This window comes from Molossus molossus, unplaced genomic scaffold (assembly GCF_014108415.1).
Source record: "Molossus molossus isolate mMolMol1 unplaced genomic scaffold, mMolMol1.p scaffold_m16_p_7, whole genome shotgun sequence".
NCBI lineage: Eukaryota > Metazoa > Chordata > Mammalia > Chiroptera > Molossidae > Molossus > Molossus molossus.
Window position 1 is genome coordinate 62,349,904 of NW_023425401.1, and position 23,800 is coordinate 62,373,703.

Below are 23,800 nucleotides of genomic sequence, written 5' to 3' on the forward strand. Positions count from 1 at the left end.
AGTCTAGGAGACATAGCAACTCTACCTAATACATAGAAACAAACACAGGGAGACAGACAAAGAGGGGAGACAAAGAATCATGTCCCAAATGATATAACAGAATAAAAGTCCAGGAAAAGAATGAAAAGAAATGGAGATAAGCAATCTAACAGATTTAGAGTTCAAAACTATGGTTGTAAGGATGATCAATTAACTTAGAATTTAAAAGAACTTCATGAGAACTTTAAGGACGTTAATGAGAACACCAAGAGCATAAAAAAAGTACCAGTTAAAAATGAAGAATGTACTAACTGAAATAAAGAATAATTTACAGGGAATCAATAGTGAAGTAGGTAAAACCAAGAAGCAAAACATTGATTTGGAATATCAGGAAGCAAAATACACCTAATCAGAACAGCAAAAAGAAAACTATCCAAAAAAATGAGAATAGTGTAAGGAGCCTCTGAGACAAGTTCAAGTGTACCAACATTTGCATCATGGGGGTGCCAGCAAGAGGAGAGAGAAATAAAGGAATGGAAAACCTATTTGAAAAATAATGACAGAAATCTTCCCTAACTTGGTGAAAGAAATAGATATACAAGTCCTGGAAGCACAGAGAGCCCCAAACAAGATGAGCCCAAAGAGGTCTACACCAAGACACATCAGCATCAAAATGCAAAAGGTTAAAGACAAAGAGAGAATCTTAAAAGCAGCAAGAGAAAAGCAGTTAGTTAGTCGACAACAGAACTCCCATAAGACTGTCAGCCGATTTCTCAAAAGAAACTTTGAAGGGCAGAAAGGAGTGGCAAGAAATATCCAAAGTGATGAAAAGCAAAGACCTACAACCAAGATTACACTATACTGCAAATCTATTGTTTAGAATCGATGACCATATAAAGAGTTTCCCAGACAAGAAAAAGCCAAAGAAGTTCATCACCACCAAGCCATTATTATATGAAATGTTCACAGGTCTTCTTGAAGAAGAACAAAAATATGAACAATAAAATAGCAATAAGTACATATCTATCAACAACTGAATCTACAAACAAAATAAGCAAGGAGAAAAGAAACAGATTTATAGATACAAAGAACTTTTTGTTGGTTGCTAGATGGGAGAGACGCTGGAAGGATGGGCAAAAAAAAGTTGAAGGGATTAAGAAATACTAATTAGTTGCTAGCCCGACCAACCTAAAAGGGAAGTGGGGAGGAGGAGCAGGAGTAGATAAACTGAAGATCTATTATATGCACATATGCAAAACCAATGGACACAGAAAATAGTATGTGGAATAAAAGAGGGGACATCTGTAATACATTCAACAATAAAGATAAATTTTAAAAAAATATATACCAATGCCATAATTCACAGATCTAAAACAAATATTCCACAAATTTATATGAACCAAAAATGATCCTAAATAGCACCAGCAATCTTTAAAAAGAAAAACAGAGTTGGAACTATCACACTACCTGATATTAAACTATATCACAAAGCTACTATAATCAAAACAGCCTGGTACTGGAACAAGAACAGGCATATAGATAAATGGAATAGAACAGAGAGCTCAGAGATCAACCCATGGCAATATAGTGAATTAATACTTGACAAAAGATGCAAGAGCATACAATGGAGTAAAAACAGTCTCTTCAATAAATGGTGTTGTGAAAATTGGATAGATACATGCAAAAAATAAACTAGACCACCAACTTATACCAAACACAAGAATAACTCAAAATGAATAAAAAAACTTGAGTCTAAGTTGCAAAACCATAAAAATTCTAAAAGAAAACATAGGCAGTAAAATCTCTGACATCCCCTACAACAATATTTTTGCTGAGATGTCTCTGAGGGCAAAGGAAACACACGAAAATATAAACAAATGGAATGGCATCAAACTATAATGTTTCTGCACAACAAAAGAAACCTTCAACAAAACAAAAAGGGAACCCACTCTATGGGAGAACATATTTGCCAATGATTCATGTGATAAAGTGTTGATTTCCAAAAATATATAAAGAACTTGTACAACTAAAGACTAGAAGGACAAACAATCTAATTAACAATGGGCAAAGGATCTGAATAGACACTTCTTAAAAGAATACATACAGATAACCAATAGACTGAAGAAATGCTCAACATCACTAATCATCAGAGAGATGCAAATTAAAATAACAATGATATATCACCTCACACCTGTCAGAATGGCTACTATTAGTAAATCAACAAACAAGTGCTGGTGAGGATGTGGAGAAAAGGGAACCCTAGTGCACTCTTTGTGAGAATGCAGATTGTGGCTGCCACTATGGAAAAGAATATAGAGTTTCCTCAAAAAATTAAAAATAGAACTACCATTTGACAGCTGTCCCACTACTGAGTATATATCCTAAGAATCCCCAAATACCAATCAGATAGAAAATATGCACCTGTATGTACATAGCAATGTTATTTTCAATAGCTAAGATCTGGAAATAGCTCAAGTGCTCATCAGAAGATGAGTGGATAAGAAAGCTGTGATACATTTATGAAATTGAATACTATGCAGCTGTAAAAAAGAAGGAACTTTTATCCTTTGTGACAGCACATATGGACCTGGAGATTATTATGATAAGTGAAATAAACCAGTCAGAGAAAGACAAATACCATGTGATCTCACTAATACGTGGAATCTATTGAACAAATTAAACTGATGAACAAAATAGTACCAGAGCATGGATTCATGGAATAGACTGACAAATGTCAGAGGGGTGGCCTGAATAAAAGAAGGTGAAGAGATTAGGTAAAGAACATATATATGCCTAACCCATAGACACAGGCAATAATATTCTCCAGGCCAAGGAGGGCAGGCATGGGCTGGATGGTCATGGGCAAATGGAGGGAGATGGAAGACATCTGCAGTATTGTCAGCAATAAAAGTTTAAATTAAAAAAACCAATTGGTATTAACCCAAATGCTAGCAACAGTAAGTAGATCATATTACATAAAACAGATATAAAAAAAAAAAGAAAATTTGATAGATTTGATCATTTAAAACTTTGAAGTGCACTTTAAAATGTAAAAGGAAGGCAGTAAACTGGGAAATATGCTTGCACTATGTGTCATTGTGCTAATAGTGATAGTTGTGTACAAAGTATTTTATTAAGAGCATTAAGAAAAAGTAACATTTTGATGGACAACTGACAAATGACAAATGTAAAGAATTTACATTTATCATAGTGATTTTTCTTATCCAACGATATTTTTCTTCACTTTTTCATGGAATCTTCTCTCTTTTCTCTCTCTCTCTCTTTCTCCCTCCCTCCCCATTCCCACCACTTCTTTTTAAAAATTATGATTACTACGAATTATTGAGGACTTACTGTTTATTAAGATTTGCAAACAGATCTCCTCATTTAATCCTTACAGAAATCTTTTCACCTCTAGTTTTGTTGAGATATAATTGACAAATGACATTGTATAGGTTTAAGATGTACAACATAATGATTTGATACGTGTATATCCTGCAAAATGATTATCACACTAAGGTTAGTTAACATCTGTCATCTCACATGATTACATTTTTTTCTTGTGATAAGAACTTTTAATATCTCTCTTAGCAATTTTCAAATATACAATATAGTATTAATTATAGTCACCATGCTGTATATTATACCCCAGAACTTACTTATAACTGCAAGTTTTTACCTTTTGACCACCTTTGCCAAATTCCCCAACTCCGTACCCTCCACTCCTGGCAACTATTTTTCTGTTCTCTGTATCTGACTTCAGTTTTTGAAGATTCTACATATAAGTGAGATCATACAGTATTTGTATTTCTCTGAATTATTTTACTTAGCATAATGCCCTCAAGGTCCATCCATGTTGTCAAAAATGGTAAAATTTCCTTTTTTTTTTTTTTTTAAAATGGATGAATAATATTTAATTGTATCTATATACCACATTTTCTTTATTCATCCATTTGTGGACACTTAGCTTGTTCTCATATCTTGACTATTGTAAATACAATTGAGCCTTGAGTAACATGGGGGTTAGAGAAACTGGCCCTTGCACAGTCAAAAATCACTATATAACCTTTCTGTTGTTGTTGTTAATCCTCACCAGAGGATGTTTTTCCATTAATTTTTAGATAGAGTGGAAGGGATGTGGGGAAAGAGAGAGAGAGAAAAACATCAATGTGAGAGAGACACATTAATTGGTAGTCTCTCTGTACAACCCTGACTGAGGCCAAGGATCAACCTGCAGCCCAGGTACATGCCCTTGACCAGGAATTGAACTCATAACCCTTCAGTCCACAGGCCAATGCTCTAACTGCTGAGCCAAACCATTCGGGCCCACCATATAACTTTTAACCCCTCCCAAACTCAATCCTTCCTCAGTATCTAAGTGGAATTGGTTCTAGGATAACCTGCAGATACCAAAATCTACTGATGCTCAAATCCCTTATATAAAATGACATAAAACAATGCATACAGTAGTTCCTCTACTTCCATGGATTCCCAACTGTGGTTTGAAAGTACTTCTTTAGATTTGGGTTTGAATGTGAAATTCAGGGATATGGGTGGCCAACTGCATCTTTATTAAAAAAAAAAAAATCTGCCCATAAGTACCCACACGGTTCAAACCCATATTGTTTAAGGGTCAACTTTAATGCTGTAATAAATATGGGAGGGCAGATAACTTTTCAAGATAGTGATCTAATAGTTGGTCAAAGCAGTCTCTTAAAATTCTTTGTATTTCTGTGGTGTCAGTTGTAATGTCTACCATTTTGTTTCTAATTTTATTTATTCGAGTTCTCTTTTTTCCTTTAGAATCTAGCCAAATGGTTTATTCGTTTTCTTTTCTTTTTTTAAAAACAGCATTTAGTTTCAATGATTTTTTTTCTGTTGCATTTTTAGTTTCTATTTTATTTATTTCTGCCCTTATTATTATTTCTTTCATGTACTAACTTTGGCTTCATTTATTCTTCTTGTTCTAGTTTCTTGAAGTATAAAGTTAGATTGTTTATTTGAGATTTTTAAAAAATGTAGGCAGTTTATTGCTATAAACTCTCCTCTTAGAATTCTTTTGTTGCATTCCTTAAGTTTTCATATGTTGTATTTCCATTTTTATTGGCCTCAACGAGTTTTGAGATTTGTGTTTGATTTCTTCTTTGACCCATTGGTTGTTCAGTAGTATTTTGTTTAATCTTCATATATTTATGAATTTTTAAAATTCTTTTTGTAGTTGATTTCTAGTTTCATATTATTATGGTCAGAAAGATGCTTGATATGATTTCCATCTACTTACATCTACTGAGACTTGTTTTGTGACCTAACGTATGATCTATCCTAAGGGATATATCATGTGTACTTGAGAAGAATAAGTATTCTGTTGCTTTTGGATGCAATGTTCTGTAAATATCTGTTAAGTCAATCTCGTATAACATGTTTAAACCTAGTGTTTCCTTATTGATTTTCTGTCTGGGTGGTTTATCCATTGCTGATTCTGCTGAACCAACCAACACCAGCCCTGTTGGCTGCCAGAGCCAGTCTATCAAAGGATGTGTCCTCTGGGAAGCAACCACAAAAGCCAACATACCAGATGTGCACTCAATCTATCTTTATGTGAACATCAGGGACCTGGAACAGAAAAGAGGGAGAATGCAAAGATGGTGCTTGCCAGCCTCCCTGGTTTATGGAGAAGATTTCAGTTAGTCCCTACACGTGTGTCAGACTAAGAGCCTGTCCTGCAGGCTACAGCCCCTCTTACAGAACAACATCGTGTTTCAATTAATAAAAATGGGTATATAAGTAATTTATTAATATCACATTTATTTTATATTATTTAATTTTGTTGGACACGTCTGTTATTTACCTTTGTTGTTTTATTGCCTTTTCTAGCACAGCCTTGTCTGATAGTAATAAAATATAAACCACAATGTGAGCCACATACATCATTTAAAATATTTTACTAGTCACATTAGAAACAATAAAAACCAGGTGAAATTAAATTTTAAAATCTTTTATTTAATCCAGCATATTCAAAAGATTCTTTTTAAAGATATAGTTAATATAAAAAAAAAGATATACTACCTTCACTTTTTTACACTAAATCTTTGGGATATGTTGTGTGTTTTTTATTTACAGTACATCTTCATTTGGACTAAACTTATTTCAAGTGTTCAAATAGGCTTAAGTGGTGGCTACCCTATTGGCCAACACAAGTCCAAAAATGTAAAGCAGATCAGTTTTGAAGTTATATATGGCATAATTGCCTTATTCCTGATTTTAATAAAGGTAAATGCTTCCAGTATGATTACATCCAAATATTTTTGAGTATTCCATTGAGAATCTGAAGTAATTCATTTTCTTGTCAAAAGAATGTTTATTTGTAAATATATAAATATATATAGAATCACAAGAGCACTTTCAATCCTGGCCTCCCATCCTTTCTAGTATTTTATTCTATACTAGGAAATGGGCTATTATTTTGAGCAACATATATATATATGTTTTTTTTAATCATCACCCGAGGACATGTTTTCAGTTTTTGTTCAGATAGAGTGGGAGGGAGAGAGCTGAAAGGAGAGAGAGAGAGAAACATCGACGTGAAAAGTACACATCGAGTGGCTGCCACCCACACGACCCAACCAGGGCCGGGGACAAACTGCAACCGAGGTACATGTCCTTTGTGGGAACTGTACCCGGGTCTCTCTGTACCGCAGGCTGACGCTCTAACTGCTGAGCCAAACCGGCCAGGGCAGCAACATATATTTTTAAAGTTAAGGTGGTATCTTTCTGTTTCTAATTCACTAATACTAATGGTCAGGAATGGCTCTGAAACTTAGTAAAAGCCCTTTGATATTTTAACATGATAATCATATATTTATTGTTTTCTTATTAGCCTATGCTACTTATTTTATTCCTTGTGTGCTTCTTCAACTTTAAAGTTTTTTCTAAAAACCTTTTCTGTCCCTGGTTGGTTTGGCTCAGCAGTGAGAAAGTCGGCCTGTGGACCAAGGAGTCGCAGGTTTGATTCTGGTCAAGGCATGTACCTCGATTGCAGTTCAGTCCCTGGCTCTGGTCAGGGTCATGGGGGAGACAACTAGTTAATGTGTCTCTCTCTCATTTATGTTTTTCTCTCTCTCTCTGTCTCCCTCCCTCCTTTCCACTCTATCTGAAGATAAATGAAAAAATAAAATAAAAAAACCTCGGGTAATAAATAAATACATACATACATACATAAATAAAACATTTCTATATAGCATATATGTATTATTTCTGATAGTTCCCCTACCCCAACTTTTCAAAATATTCTTTATTTTATTGTAGTGGAAAAGTAGTGTTAGATAAATGCCGGCACATTTCCATTTACCTTGGATTATAAATATTTATTAGAAATAAAATTTCTAAACACTCACTATCAAATTAAAATATAACTGTTTTATTTGCATTTTTCTCCCATAGTATCATGAAATTACATTTGTAGACTCAGATACAGAAGATGCTGGGGAAGCATTCAATGAAAATGTTGGTAAGAAAAGTTAAAGTAATGGCAAGGGATTTGTATATATGGATGCTCATTATAGCATCACTTAAAGCAGCAAAGAGCTGGTAATGACATTAGTATTAATTGATAAAAAATCTGGTAGGATAAATAATGATTTGTGCAATACTATCATCAGCTATTAAAAAGAAACCTCTTTTGCTCCCCTTCCCTCTTCTTAGGTCTCTATGTCTAGAGCCTTTCAGAGGTTACCCAGGCAAAACCAGAGCTAACTAATCTGGACAGCAGCTTCCTCTTATTACATCCTTCAATTTGTGAAAATAATCTCTATCTTGATGACCTACACTCCCAGTTTACTTTACAGTTAATAAATTCCTGCCTTCACTGGATTGTCTGTGTGGGTCTGTGAGTGTGCATTTGTCCTCAGAAGAAGTAGAGGCAAACACATCTAAGAATGTGTAGATAAATGTGGATAAATCCATAATGGTAACTGAATTAAATTGTAATGTTTTTTTTTTAATTTAATTTTTGTTACAGATATTTCTCCTTTTTTACCCCATTGACACCCTCCTTTCCATCCCCCCCCGCCCCATCCCCGGCTTTGTTGTCCATGTCCATTGGTTATGCATACATGCATATAAGTTCTGTGGTTTATCTCTCCCCCGAACTCCTCTTCTGAGGGTTGTCAGTCTGTACCCTACTTTCACATCTCTGGGTCTACCTATTCCTCAGACTGTTATATTCAGTATATTCCATATATAAGTGAGATCACGTGGTATTTGTCTTTTTCTGCTTGGCTTGTTTCACTTAGGATAATACTTTCCAGGTCCCTCCATGTCGTCTCAAAGGACAAGAGATCTTTCTTTCTTACAGCTGCTTTCTCCATTGTGTATATGTACCACTGCTTTTTGATCCATTCGTCTACTGATGGACACTTGGGCTGTTTCCAGATCTTAGCTATTATAAATAGTGCTTCTATGAACATGGGGGTACATCTATTCTTTCTGATTGGTGTTTCAGGCTTCTTAGGGTATATTCCTAGAAGCAGGATCACTGGGTCAAACGGAAGTTCAATTTTTAATTTTTTGAGGTAACACCATATTGTTTTCCATAGTGGCTGCACCAGTCTGCATTCCCACCAGCAGTGCACTAGAGACCCCTTTTCTCCACACCCTCACCAACACTTGCTTGATGATTTGTTGATGGCGGCCATTCTGACAGGTGTGAGGTGATACCTCATTGTTGTTTTAATTTGCATCTCTCTGATGATTAGTGATGTTGAGCATTTCTTCATATGTCTCTTGGCCTAGATTGTAATGTTTACATGCATTTGAAACTCCACTCACTGATAATACCAAGCTGAATGGATCAGGGGTGTGATTCTAATTTATGTGAATTTTATTAAAATAACCAGTGCCCACCTACTGGTTTTTTTTCTTATTTGATGATTGACTACAAACTCTTGTGAATGTTTCTCTTGTATGCAAATGTAGGAAGTACACTTTAATTCCAGATAGAAACTCTTTGGTAGTTGAAATGCTATAGTAAAAACAAAGCTGTCAATGTACAAAAATTCACTGGACATTAGAAGTTTATATTTTTAATTACCAAAACCTTAATTATCTAGATTTTATGCCAAGAAAATGAAATTCTTCTATTTACTTTTTTCCAGACCAACTATACAGTATTGCTATTATTAAACCAGAGGCTGTGATTACTGGGAAAACTATAAAAATTAAAGAAAAGGTAAGTAATATTTTGCAATAATAGTTTAAATTAATTTAACAATAACAACTTTTTAATTGTCAATTTAGAGATAAGCTTATCATTTAGAGTGAAATAGAACATAATAAACTTCTGGTGCCTCTAATGGCTTTGAACGTTTTGTCTTTACAAAGGCTAGATCCATTCAGGCATCCTTGTTTAAATAACTCGGTTCATATATTGCATTGTGGCAAATATTTTTTCATGCTGAGTAATTAGCATTGCAAAGTTGCTATAAGCTCATATTAACTTGCTTTATTCTCTGTATGTTGTCATAAATGTATGATCCTTTTTAGATACATGATAATTTAAGAATGCATTCAATATTTTACTTTAGAGCAAAAAATAATTTTTTTTGAGGAAAATTGCATTCTAATCCCAAGGTCAGCAGACATTTTCTATAAAGGGCCATTCTATTTTCAGGTAGGTGGGGTATATGATCTCCGTCACAACTTTGTGATCATGTGGAAAAAGTACCAGCAGACACTATGTAAACAAATGGGTGTGACCATGTTTCAATAAACTTTTTTTCCAGAAATAGGCAGTGGGCCAGGTTTTGGCTACAGGCTATAGTTTGCTGACCCCTGAACAAGACTTTGTGTTGAAACAACAAAATTATATTGAACTTTGAATGAATGTTGCATGTGCAGTAGAGATCACATAGGGAGCTGTGTTAGGAGGACTTGTATATCTCTTGGTGAACTTTTCATCATACATTCTCTCTTTAACTATAGTAGCATTATCATTGATTAAACTACAAAAATGTAGATGGTCCATGGGGCATGGTACATATATTCTCTCTTCCAACTATGAGTTGATTTTATTAATAGCATTCTCTATGTATAGCCCTTTTTATCCCCAGATTGGGGTGTATGTGGGACGGGGAACACCAGATTGTACCCCTGTCCCCCATATATTGCTTATATTTTATAAAGTTTTCAAAAATAATGTACCAATGGCTTGATGTTTCTTATTCTATTATGTTTTAACAGCTACAATAGTGAAGATTTTCAAAATTATGTAGTTCTTTAATTGAGGCAATACTATTAATCATCAGTTCATCTGAAATTTTTATTTTGACATACTAAACATTTCAGAAATGTAAATTGTGAATATCTACTAAATACCTCACCTCTCTGGAATACAGTAAAAAAAAAAAAAGCTACATAACAAACAGCGCAGAAAAAAAAACTTATAAATTTTTTGAATAAAGAGAAAATGTACACGCTGTATTTTTCAACCATAGTAAAAGAGAAATTATCAAGTTTAAATGTTGTTTGGATTTTATTTTCTTTTGTCAGGCACTTAGTAACTTAACAGACATGATTTGAGTATTTAGAAATTTTTCAAATTGGAATGTTAGGAGAGGGATCACTAAGATGTAAGTACAGCTCTGCAATATCAAACAAGCCCATGGAACCAGGTCAGGGCTTGCTTTAATAATAGAAGCAAAGGGGTTAAGTGCTGGGCACTCCCAAATCAATTGAGGTCAAATTATTGGTGTCATTTAATATAATTACTAATTTGCTTTGAACCCGGGTTACACTTATATTTGATTGTTTAGTACCTCATTGGGTTTGTTATGTTAGCCTCAAAACTTCTCTTTGCTACATTTTATTTTACTTAAGTGATATGCAAACTGAATTTGTCATTAAATTATTAAATGTTCTTTAAGATAAGTAAAGCATGGCTAAATCCTAAATTCTGTTCTTACTGATAATTGGCATATTTTTGCTGCGAAAATAATAAAATATAATAGATTATGAGTTATAACCTTAGCAAAGTAAAGCCTTAAAAAATTTAAAACAATTTTGAAAACAGATGGCTAAGAAATGCTCATAAATTTATGTCTTTATGAGTGATTCAGAAAGCTATGATATCTTTTCTTGGAATTCAGTTAGTTTTTCACATTTTGAGACAATTAATTTAAATAATATAAATGTTGTGGTGTCTCTGATTTAAGCCTTGGAAACTTAACTACTAAGGGGCATGACAAGGGCCTTCTTTGTCTATATATTTTTTGAGCCTCCTCAAATCTAGTGTTGAGGTCTTTACATAAAATACATTAACATCTGGGTGGTGTGGTATGCCTAGGATACAAATGTCCTTGATTGTTTTGCATGTGGTCCCATAACCTCTGGATCTGACCTTACTCTTTCATTGAAGATTATCAGTGCAGGATTTGTCATACAAGCAGAAGATAAGAGAGTGCTCACTGAAAATCAAGTGAGGGATTTCTATAGTCAAATAGCAGATGAGGTAAGAATGCTATTTTAAAAAGCCACTGTGGCTCTGGCTGGTTTGGCTCAGCCATTAGAGCATTGGCCTGCGGTCCTGAGAGACCCGGGTTTGGTTCCTGCTAAGGGCACGTGCCTCAGTTGCAGTTTGTCCCCAGCCCTGGTTGGGTTGTGCAGGTGGCAACCACTTGATGTGTCCCTTTCATGTCGATGTCATTCTTTCTCTCTCTCTGTTCCTCTCTCTCCCTCCCACTCTACCTGAACAAAAAATGGAAAAATGTCCTCGGGTGAGGATAAAAAAAAAAAGCCACTGTGTTTTCAAATACAGTAGATTGTTATAAGTTTTATATATTCATTACAGAAAAGCAAATGAATAAGTATGACCAAACAGATAAACTTCTGGTGTCCCTGTTGGTGTCCATATCATGATAATGTCAAAGATGGTGACTCTGGATAAATCTCTAGAAATAGTAGCAGTTGAGCAAAAGTGGATGGTCTGATTGTGTTCTTTTGGAGTGAAGAGCTCCTTATGTTATGTCCTCTAAGACTTTCTGCATGCCCTGCATAAACCCTGGAAATAAACATCCAGGCATTTCCTATAGATTTTTATTTCAGGTTGAAGGCTCCTCATCACACACATTAGAAGAAAGCTTTACTCTTTCTATACCCAAAGTCTTTCTCTCAAGGTATTTTATTTATTTATTTTTTGTTAATTTTTAAAAAACTTATTTATTTATTTATTTATTCTATGAATTTATATTTATTTTTTTGTTACAGATATTTTACCTTTTTACCCCATTGGCACCCCCCACCCCACCCCACCTCCACCCCGTCCCCGGCTTAGTTGTCCATGTCCATTGGTCATGCATACATGCATATAAGTTCTGTGGTTTATCTCTTCCCACCCCCCCAACCCCCCATCCCATCTTCTGAGGGATGTCAGTCTGTGCCCTACTTCCATGTTTCTGGGTCTACTGTATGCCTCAGACTGTTATGTTCATTATATTCTGTATATAAGTGAGATCATGTGGCATTTGTCTTTTTCTGCTTGGCTTCCTTCACTTAGGATAATACTTTCCAGGTCCCTCCATGTCGTCTCAAAGGATAAGAGATCTTTCTTTCTTACCGCTGCATAGTACTCCATTGTGTTTATGTACCACAGCTTTTTGATCCATTCGTCTACTGGTAGACACTTGGGCTGTTTCCAGATCTTAGCTATTATAAATAGTGCTGCTATGAACATGGGGGTACATATATTCTTCCTGATTGGTCTTTCAGGCTTCTTAGGGTATATTCCCAGCAGTGGGATCACTGGGTCAAATGGAAGTTCAATTTTTAATTTTTTGAGGTAGCACCATATTGTTTTCCATAGCGGCTGCACCAGTCTGCATTCCCACCAGCAGTGTATTAGAGTCCCCTTTTCTCCACACCCTCGCCAACACTTGTTGTTTGATGATTTGTTGATGGCGGCCATTCTGACAGGTGTGAGGTGATACCTCATTGTTGTTTTAATTTGCATCTCTCTGATGATTAGTGATGTTGAGCATTTCTTCATATGTCTTTTGGCCATTTGTATGTCCTGTTTGGAGAGGTGTCTATTCAGCTCCTCTGCCCAGTTTTTAATTGGGTTCTTTGTCTTCTTTTTGTTGAGTTGTATGAGCACTCTCTATATATTGGATATTAACCCCTTATCTGATACATCATTGGTAATGATGTTCTCCCATACAGTGGGTTGCTTTTCCATTTTGATGATTGTTTCTTTTGCTGTGCAGAAGATTTTTAGTTTGATGTAGTCCCATGTGTTCATTTTCTCTTTTATTTCTGTTGCCTTAGGTGATGTATCAGTGAAAATTCTGCTCCGTATGATGTCCGAAATTTTGTTGCCAACATTTTCTTCTAGAATTTTTATGGATTCACGGGTCACGTTTAAGTCTTTTATCCATTTTGAGTTTACTTTTGTGTATGGTGTAAGTTGATGGTCTAGTTTCATTTTTTTGCATGTAGCTGTCCAATTTTCCCAACACCATTTATTAAAGAGGCTGTCTTTACTCCACTGCATGCTCTTGCCAACTTTGTCAAATATAAATTGACCATATTACCTTGGGTGCATTTCTGGTTTTTCTGTTCTGTTCCACTGGTCTATATACCTGTTCTTGTGCCAGTACCAGGCTGTTTTGGTTACAGTCGCTTTGTAGTATAACCTGATATCTGGTATTGTGATCCCACCTGCTTTGTTCTTTTTTTTCAAGATTGCTGTGGCTATTTGGGGTCTTTTTTGGTTCCATATGAACTTTTGAAGTATTTGTTCTAGTTCTATGAAATATGTCGTTGGTATTTTGATGGGGATTGCATTGAATCTATAGATTGCTTTGGGTAGTATGGACATTTTAATGATGTTAATTCATCCAATCCATGAACAGGGTATGTGCTTCCACTTTTTATACCTTCCTCTATTTCTTTTTTCAATGACCTGTAGTTTTCTGCAAATAGGTCCTTTACTTCTTTGGTTAAGTTTATTCCTAGGTATCGTAATTTTTTTGGCGCGATGGTAAATGGGATTGTTTTTTCAATTTCTCTTTCTGTGAGTTCATCATTGGTGTACAAGAATGCTGTCGATTTCTTGACGTTAATTTTGTATCCTGCTACTTTGCCAAATTCATTTATTAAGTCTAGTAGATTTTTGATGGAGTCTTTAGGGTTTTCTATGTATAATATCATGTCATCTGCAAATAATGACAGTTTCACTTCCTCCTTTCCAATTTGGATCCCTTTTATTTTTTCTTCATGTCTGATTGCTGTGGCTAAGACTTCCAGTACAATGTTAAATAAGAGTGGCGAAAGTGGACATCCCTGTCTTGTTCCTGTTCTTAATGGAAATGTTTTTAGTTTCTGTCCATTGAGTATGATATTGGCTGTAGGTCTTTCATACATGGCCTTTATTATGTTAAGATAATGATCCGTCTATTCCCAGATTGCTGAGAGTTTCTATCAGAAATGGGTGCTAGATTTTGTCGAATTATTTTTCAGCATCTATTAATATAATCATGTGGTTTTTATTATTCTTTTTATTTATGTAATGTATCACATTTATTGATTTGGGAATATTGTACCAGGCTTGCATCCCTGGGATGAATCCCACTTGGTCATGGTGAATAATTTTTTTGATGTGTTGCTGGATTCAATTTGCTAGTATTTTGTTAAGGATTTTAGCCTTTATGTTTACCAGGGATATTGGCCTGTAGTTTTCTTTCCTTGTAGTGTCTTTTTTTTGGTTTTGGAGTTAGAATTATGCTGGCCTCATAAAACAAGTTTGGAAATCGCTCTTCTTGAATTTTTTGAAATAGTTTGAAGAGAATGGGTGTTAGTTCTTTGAATGTTTGGTAAAACTCTCCTGTGAAGCCGCCTGAGCCTGGGCTTTTGTTTGCTGGGAGAGTCTTGATTACATCTTCAATTTCCTTAGTTGATATTGGTGTGTTCAAGTTTTCTATCTCTTCCCGGTTCAGTTTTGGGAGACTATGTGTTTCTAGAAATTTGTCCATTTTGCTTAGATTGTCGAAATTGTTGCCATATAATTGTTCATAGTATTTGTTAACAATTTTTTGTATTTCTGTGGTGTCAGTTATTACTTCTTCTCTTTCATTTCTGATTTTGTGCATTTCGGTTATTTCTCTTTGTTTCTTGGGGAATCTAGCTAAAGGTCCATTAATCTTGTTTATCTTCTCGGAAAAACCAGCTCTTTATTTCACTGACCTTTGAATTGTTTTTTTGGTCTCTATGTCATTTATTTCTGCTCTGATCTTTACTATTTCCTTCTTTCTACTCACTCTGGGGTTTTCTTTTTGTTTGCTTATAGTTCTTTAAGTTGTGAAGTTAAATAGTGTATTAAAAAATTTTTCTTGTTTCTTGAGGTAGGCCTGTAATGCTATGAACTTCCCTCTCAGAACTCCTTTCACTGCATCCCATTAATTTTGTGTTGTTGTGTGTTCATTTTCATTGGTTTCCAGGAATTTTTAAATTTCTTTTTGGATCTCCTTGGTAACCCATTCATTGTTTAATAACATGCTATTTAGCCTCCATGTGTTCCAATGTCTTTGCTTGTTCTTATTGCAATTGATTTCTAGTTTCATGCCATTGTGATCTGAGAAGATGCTTGATATGATTTCTTGAACTTGTAGAGACTTAGTTTGTGTCCTAACATGTGGTCTATCTTTAAGCATGTCCCATGTGCACTTGAGAAGAATGTGAATTCTGTAGTTTTGGGCTGTAATTCTCTGTAGATATCTATTAAATCCATTTGGTCTAGTGCTTCATTTAGAGTCTGTGTTTCCTTGCTTATTTTTTGTCTAGAGGATCTATCCAGTGATGTCAGTGGGTTGTTGAAGTCCCCTATTATGATTTTATTGCCATTGATTTCTCCTTTGAAGTCCTATGAAAGATTTTTAATATATGTTGGTGCTCCTATATTGGGTGCATTAATGTTTACCAAGGTTATATCTTCCTGTTTGATAGATTCTTTTAATATTATGTAGTGGTCTTCATTGTCTCTAGTTATGGCCTTCATTTTGAAATCTACTTTATCATATATGAGTATTGCTACCCCAACTTATTTTTCTTTTCTGTTTGCTTTGAAGATTTTTTTCTATCCCTTTACTTTAAACCTATGGAGTCTTTTGTTGTGAGGTGGGTCTCTTGTAAACAACATATATATGAGTCATGGTTTCTTATCCAATCAGCTACTCTGTGTCTTTTTATTGGAGAATTCAATTTATTTACATTTAAGGTGATTATTGATATGTACTTACTTATTGCCATTTTTTGTTTAGTGTGGTTATATTTTCCTCCTATTTCTTCTACTATTTACAGCAGTCCTTTTAACATTTCTTGCAGTGCTGGTTTGGTGCTAATGTATTCCCTTATTCTTTTTTTTTGGTCTGGGAAGCTTTTTATTTGACCTTCTATTTTGTTTTGTTTTTTGTTTTTGTTTTTTTTTTTTTATCCTCACCCGAGGACATTTTTTCATTTTTTTTTTTGTACCGATAGAATGGGAGGGAGAAAGAGGAAGGGAGAGAGAGAGAGAAACATCGACGTGAAGGGACACATCGAGTGGCTGCCACCCGCACGACCAACCAGGGCCAGGGACAAACTGCAACCGAAGTACGTGCCCTTAGCGGGAACCGAACCCGGGTCTCTCCAGACCGCAGGCCGACGCTCTAACCGCTGAGCCAAACTGGCCAGGGCTTGACCTTCTATTTTGAATGATGGTCTTGCTGGGTAGGGTAGTCTTGGATTCAGGTCTTTGTTTTTCATGACCTTGATTACCTCATGCCATTCTCTTCTGGCCTGTAGTGTTTCTGTTGAGAAGTCAGCTGATAGCCTTATGGGGGTTCTTTTGTAGGTAATCTGTTGCTTATCTCTTGCTGCCTTTAGGATTGTCTCTTTGTCTTTAATTTTTGGCATTTTAATTACTATGTGTCTTGGTGTGGTCCTGTTTAGGTTCTTCTTACTTGGGGCTTTCTGTTCTTCTTGAACTTGAATGACTTTTTTTTTTTTCCCCACCAAATGAGGGAATTTTTCTGTCACTATTTCTTCAAATATATTCTCTAACCCTTGCTCATTTTCTTCTTCTTCAGGGAGTCCTATGATGCAAATATTATTACGTTTCCAGTTGTTCCACAATTCTCTTAAGCTGTCTTTCTATTTTTTAATTGTTTGTTCCTTTTGCTTTTCCGATTGTTGATTTTTCCTAGCCTGTCTTTTAATCACTGATCTGGTCCTCAGCTTCTTCTACTCTGCTGTTTAGTCCTTCCAATGTGTTCTTTATTTCTGCTATGTCATTCTTCATTTCTTTTTGTTGGTTTTTAATTTCCAGTTGGTTGATTTTCAGTGTTTCTATGTCTTTACTCATGGTGCTGATGTCCTTACACATGCTGTTGTGCTTCCTCAAGATCCTGGCTCTGAATTCTAGCTCTGTTAACTTTCTTAACGGCACCTCATTTATCTCATCTTCAGTGGAGGTGTGTTGTTCTTTAATTTGGGATTTGTTTTTTTTTCCACCATTTTGGCTATCTCAGTGCGTTTTGGAGCCTGCCAAATTTTTCCTGTGGTGTTGGTGTTCTGCTGTTTGTGGCTCCCTCTCCTGGGTTTGGATGAGCAAGGGAGGAACCACGTTAAACACCACTGTCAAGTCTTTCTTTCCTGGGTAGAGTTGCAAGCTCAGGAATGGTTCAGTTATCTTCTAGTTCTTTGCCTGGAGGCTATTAATAGAGATTACTTGAAGAGCCTTGTGTTCTTAGTTGAATGAAAAACTCCCTCTGGTGTTTAGCATAAGAGAATTTCCTGAGGGTGGGGCAGATGCTGGTTGTAATGGGTCTCAATTTGCATTTCAATGGTCCACAGGGTGGGGTTGTATCCCAGAGGGAGGGGCTGCCACCTCTCACCAGAGTCATAGGAAGAAGTAAGATGGCCACTGTCCTGCATGGCTGCAACTGAGCAAAAGCTCTGAATGCCCTCCAAATCCTGAGTGTCCTCACGCAGTTCTAGTCCAGTCTCCCCTCGCTCTGCTGGAGCCCAAGGTGAGTGGCTGTGGCTATCTTAGTGCTCAGTCCCAGCTCTGTGCTGTGGAGCTGCTTGGGAGTTTAACCCTAAGGGCACTGCTCACAGCTAAGACCGCTGCTGTTCATGCCCCCTCTTGCGCCTCTGAAATTCTACCAGGATTGGTTCAGTGTCCCTGGTTATATGGTCCTTACAAGCTGCTTTTCTGTTGCCTTTTTAAAATAATTTGTCTTTATTCTGGTTGTAATTCCAGTTTGGTCCTGGGAGATGGTCTGTGTAGCTTCCATTCACTCTGCCACCATTTTGGAATCCTCTCAAGCTATTACATTTAAAAAAATGTATTTTCTTCATTGATTTTTAGAGAGAGAGGAAGGTAGAGGGGAAGAGAGAAAGAAACATTGATGAGAAACAACATCAATTGGCCGCCTCCTGCACGCTTCCCATTGGAGATTGGGCCCACACCATGGGTATGTGTCCTGTCCGGGAATTGAATCAGCAACCTCTTGGTGCATGGGTTGATGCTCAACCAGTGAGCCACACTGGCCAGGTTCTCACAAGCTATTTTAAAATTCTCTCTTGTCTGAGGAAATATGATAAAGGCAGTACTCTATATTAGAAAGTACAGTGGCTTAGGGGTCAGGAGATATAGATTCTACAAATTCACCATCCATTATGGTAGCCATTAGATACATGTGTCTACTGGAATTTCAATTAATTAAAATTAAATAAAAATTTAGTCTCAGTTGCACTAGCCACAATTCAAATGCTGAATAGCTGCATGTGGTTGCATATGTTGGAGAGCACAGGACATGTTTGTTACCACAGAGACAGTTCTACTGAACAGAACTTTGTAAACTAGCTACACTGTAGCTACACTCAAAGCATCTCTCTTGGCCCCAGGAAAGGGTTGGACCAGCAACAACAGCATCACCTGGGAGCCTTCGAGAAAACCCAATTTGTGGGCCCCACCCTAAATCTACTGAATCATAAAGTTTGAGATTGGACCCCAGAAACCTGTGTTTACATAACAAGCCCTTCAGATGATTAGAAAACTTCCTAAATTTTGAAAATAATTATTAGATTATTTTTAATATTAGTCCCTGCAAGCTACAAACTTTTATCCTTAAAGATGTGTTTGTTAACAGGAGCTTTATAGGGTTACCTTTCCCTTGCCTAGTGATCATGAAGGGGAAGAATCTACTTGACTTAGGTAGTAGCTGCCATGTTAGTGTATCCATTTCAGGGTTCTGAACAGTTTATCATTTTGTTTTATAGCCTGACTTTGAAGATTTTGTTACTTTAATGACAACTGGCATAAGCTATATTCTAGTTGTATCTCAAGACAATAAACAAGAACCTCCCTGTGAAGAAACTGTATCTAATCCTGAGAATAAAGAACCTAAAGAAACATCTGAGGATCAACATGAGATGGCCACACCTACAGTGATGAGGAAGAAGTGGGACAGGTAGCTCGATACCAGGGATTTATGATTTACAAGGTCTTAGTAGGTAATGAAGAGTGATGTCCAAATATCTCAACATCTAAAGAAAAACACATTTATGTTGAAGCCACAGTAGTTCTCATAGTCAATCTAAATGCTGTATATTCAGCAAAGCTGGGATTGCCCTGGAAGTTTATATCAAGAAAATTAGCAAGAGAAAACTTTTCCATTTGTGTTTCTACAGCTGGGCATACCAGTCTGTCCTCATTGGCTGGGTCCCAGGGATAGACTAGGACCATGCATAATCGGTCTCAACCCTGTTTCCTTTCTCATTTCCCTATATTCCACTTACACCTTTTCCTGTGTCCTGAGGGCATCAAACATACTCTTCCCTTTTGCTTATGGCAGTTAGAGGTTATATACATTGCTAAGAATGAAGTAGTTGTATATTTTTGTTAAGGGCCTTTAAAATATTTGAAGCCAAATGTAAGTAATTTATAGAATGTTGGTTTTTATGTACTACTATTTGTGCTTTTTATTCCTCTGAAGACACAGAAAATTTAGAATTTAATACAAAGGCTATCTGAGTTGTGACTGAAAGTAAGGTAGGTGAGCAGGAATACATCGAGGTTAGCTAACTCTTGAGGCTTCATGAAATGTGTCTCCCTATACTGGGCAACACACCTCCATTGCATTTTCTGGCTGGGAATCTCCACAACTTTTTTTTACTGTGTTATTAATGAATTGTATTGGCTTTTCTTAAATACTAACATCTGCTGAATCCTAGCAATGTCATAATTTTTTAGGTAGCATAGAGACCCTAATATTACTAATTCCAAGTTTTAAGTAGGATAAAGGAACTCATTAAGGTAAATCAACTGCTGACAAAGGGCTTTGTAAACAGAGGTACTTACTTTAATAATTTTAAGGGAAAGTTATAATCAGTTGTCAAAAGGAAGGTTTGGGAGGATATCCAAGATGGCAGCAGATTAGGTGGAAGCTACACTCACCCCCTCCTAGGACTAAACTGGAATTATAACTAAAGTATAGAAAAATAATCCTGAATAACCAACTGAAGACTAGCTGGGGAGGTCTTATACTCAAGTACTCTTTCAGTACTCACAGATAGAGCCATGTCGAGACTGGTAGGAAGTGTGGAAGTGTAAGAGGGATAGCCAGGCCCCTGTGGGGGGCAGCTGAAGTTCTGGTGGGATATATCAGCTGTATGGGATTCCCCCTCAGGAGTCTGGGGTCTAAACTCCAAAATGGGCTCCCAGCCCAAAGCACCAGAACTGGGAAAGACACCCATATAACATGTCACTGTAAAAAGCAGCAGGGTTTCTATCTATCAGGGTACGATGGCTAGAAATGCAGGCCAATGCCAAAATTTCATTTGCAGTCACTCATCCCAGGGTCTGGTAGAGGGAGGCCAGAGCAGACTAGAGCTGAGTGAGGAGGCTAATCTAGGGTTGAAGGCTCTGGGAAGAGAGCTGAGAGGTCAGTCACCAGGATCCCTGTGCTGATACATTCTCCCATGTTGCAGAAGCCATCTTTCTCAGGCAGAGCATTCTCCTCCTTGGAGCATCAGCCTTGGGGGAAACAATAGCCCTGCCCTTTGGAAAACCTTCTTTATGGATCTTAAGCCCTGCTGAGGAGTAGAGCCAAAAGCTATTTAAGTGATTTACCTTATGAGATAGTTTGCAGGCAAGGATAGATTTGCTTTGAGACTTTGGCTGACCTGCCCCTGGGTCTAGTGCTAGTAAACACAGACCTTGGTGTGCAGCTTGGTCCTTTCTACATGCATACAGGCCCAGTAGAGGGGGCCACAAGCTATGGATCACTGATAGCTTCAAACAGGTTGTCTAGGACCAGTCTGACATTGTCCTGCACCAGAGTCACTTCAAAGAGTCCCAGAACCAATGCATCCAGTGGCTAACTCCAGACAACAGAGCAGGATCCAATAAGTTTCACAAGCAGCATATCCACAGGGGGATCTCAGCAGTCACCAATCATTGCTGAGGCAAATTGCACTTTGTGTGATCAGCACCTGCACAGCAGCTTGAACACTCTGTTGGGTATTGAGCCTTATTGTTAGCCAGCCTGAGGGGCCATCCCACACGGAAATGTGCCAAAAGCAATCAAGAGTCAATTACAATAGGAGGGTCCACATGAATCACACAAGGGACATTCTTAGAGCACCCAACTCAGGTAATCAGGGAGACTGTGCCACTGGATTCTACAGGTCACCTATTATATAAAGCCACTTTACCAAGACTGGGAGTCATAACAGATCCACTTAATGCATAGAAACAAAAACAAAGAGGCAATCAAAATGGGGAAACAAAGAAACAGACCCCAAAGGAAAGAACAAGAGAATTCTCCAGAAAAAATAATTGAAATGAAGGCAAGCAATTTATCAAATATAGAGTTCAGAGTAATACTTATAAGGATGCTCAACATCATGAAAAAGGACTAGTCAGAAATGAAGAATACTATATCCAAAATAAAGAATATACTGGAAGGAATAAACAGTAGGCTCAATGTAGCAGTGGATTGGATCAGTTATTTGGAAGACAAGGTAGAAAAAACACCTAATTAGAGCAGTAAAATATGACTGAAAACATCCCTAACCTGGTAAATAAAGACATACAAGTCTAGAAAGTGCACAGAACCCCAAATTGGATGAACCCAAAGAGGCCCACGACAAAACACATCATATTTAAAATGGAAAGAGTTAAAGACAAAGAGAGAATCTTAAAAGTCACAAGATAGAGGCAGTAAGTTACAAGGGATTTCCCACCAGACTTTCAGCTGATTTCTCAACAAAAACATTTCAGACCAGAAAAGATTGGTGTAAAATAGTAAAAATGACAAAAAGCAAGGACCTACAACCAAGGCTACTACCCAACAAGGCTATCATCTAAAACTGGGGGAGAAATAATGAGATTTCCAGACAAGAGAAAGATAAAGGAGTTTGTTACTACCAAATGAGTGTTACAAGAAATGTTAAAGGCTTACTTGAAGAAAAAGAAGAAGGCCCTGGCCGGTTTGGCTCAGTGGTTAGAGTGTCGGCCTGCGGTCCAGAGAGACCCGGGTTCGGTTCCCGCTAAGGGCTTGTACCTCGGTTGCAGTTTGTCCCCGGCCCTGGTTGGGTCGTGCAGGTGGCAGCCACTCGATGTGTCCCTTTCACATCGATGTTTCTCTCTCTCTCTCTCTCTCTCTCTCTCTCTCTCTCTCTCTCTCTCTCTCCCTCTCCCACTCTATCTGAACAAAAAATGGAAAAATGTCCTCGGGTGTGGACAAAAAAAAAAAAAAAAAAAAAAAGAAGAAGGAGAAGAAGAAAAAAGAAAAAGAAAAAGTAACAGAATAACATAATTAAGAAAATAAAACAGCAAGAAATATGTACGTATAAATGACCACTTTGCATGTAAATGGCTTAAATGCTCCAATCAAAAGACATAGGTGCCTAAATAGATAAGAAAACAAGACCAATGTATATGTTGTCTTCAAGAGACCCCCATCAGAACAAAAGATACACACAGACTAAAATTAAAGGGATGGTAAAAGATATTTTATGCTATTGGAAATGGGAAAAAAACTGGATGGCAATATTTATATCTGACAAAATAGACTTTAAGGCTATGGTAAGAAACAAAGAAGGACAATACATAATGATAAAGGGAGCAATCCAACAAGATGACATAAACCTTGTAAATTTTTATGCAGCTGACATAGGAGCACCTAAATATGTAAAGCAAATCTTTATGGAAATAAAGGGAGAGATTGAGTGTAATACAGTTACAGTAGGAGATTTTAATACCCCTTTGACATCAATGGACAGATCTTCCAGACAGAAAATCAACAAGAATATGGCGACCTTATATCAAACTACATCAAATGGATTTAATTGATATCGTCAGGATATTTTACCCCAAAATTGCAGAATATATATTCTTTTCAAGTGTCCATGGAACATTTACTAGGATTGACCACATGTTGGGGCACAAAACAAGTATCAATACATTTAAGAAGTATTAAATAATTTCAAGCATCTTCTCTGACCAGTAATGCTATGAAGCTTGAAATCAATCACAAGAAAAAAATTGTAAAACACACAAAGCCATGGAGGCTAAATAACATGTTACTAAACAGTGAAAGGGTTAAATCAAGGGACAAAATCAAGATACCTTGAAACAAATTAAAATAAGAACACAACAACCCAAATTCTGTGGGATGCAGGAAAAGTAGTCCTAAGAGGGAAATTAATAACATTGAAGATCTATCTCAGAAAAGAAGAAAAGCTTAAATAATCTAACTTTATACTTAAAGAAGCATGAAAAAAAACA

At 36.6% G+C, this 23,800-nt stretch overlaps 1 protein-coding gene across 1 annotated transcript in view; it reads left to right on the forward strand.

Annotated features, from left to right (window-relative positions):
• The window catches only part of NME8 (NME/NM23 family member 8), a 75,572-nt gene that overhangs the window by 24,500 nt on the left and 27,272 nt on the right, over positions 1 to 23,800 (forward strand). Inside the window, exons 6-9 of the mRNA XM_036246318.1 lie at positions 7,420 to 7,486; positions 9,132 to 9,205; positions 11,390 to 11,482; positions 19,288 to 19,478. Of these exons, the coding sequence (XP_036102211.1) occupies positions 7,420 to 7,486; positions 9,132 to 9,205; positions 11,390 to 11,482; positions 19,288 to 19,478 (425 nt within the window). The remainder of the gene's footprint in view (positions 1 to 7,419; positions 7,487 to 9,131; positions 9,206 to 11,389; positions 11,483 to 19,287; positions 19,479 to 23,800) is intronic.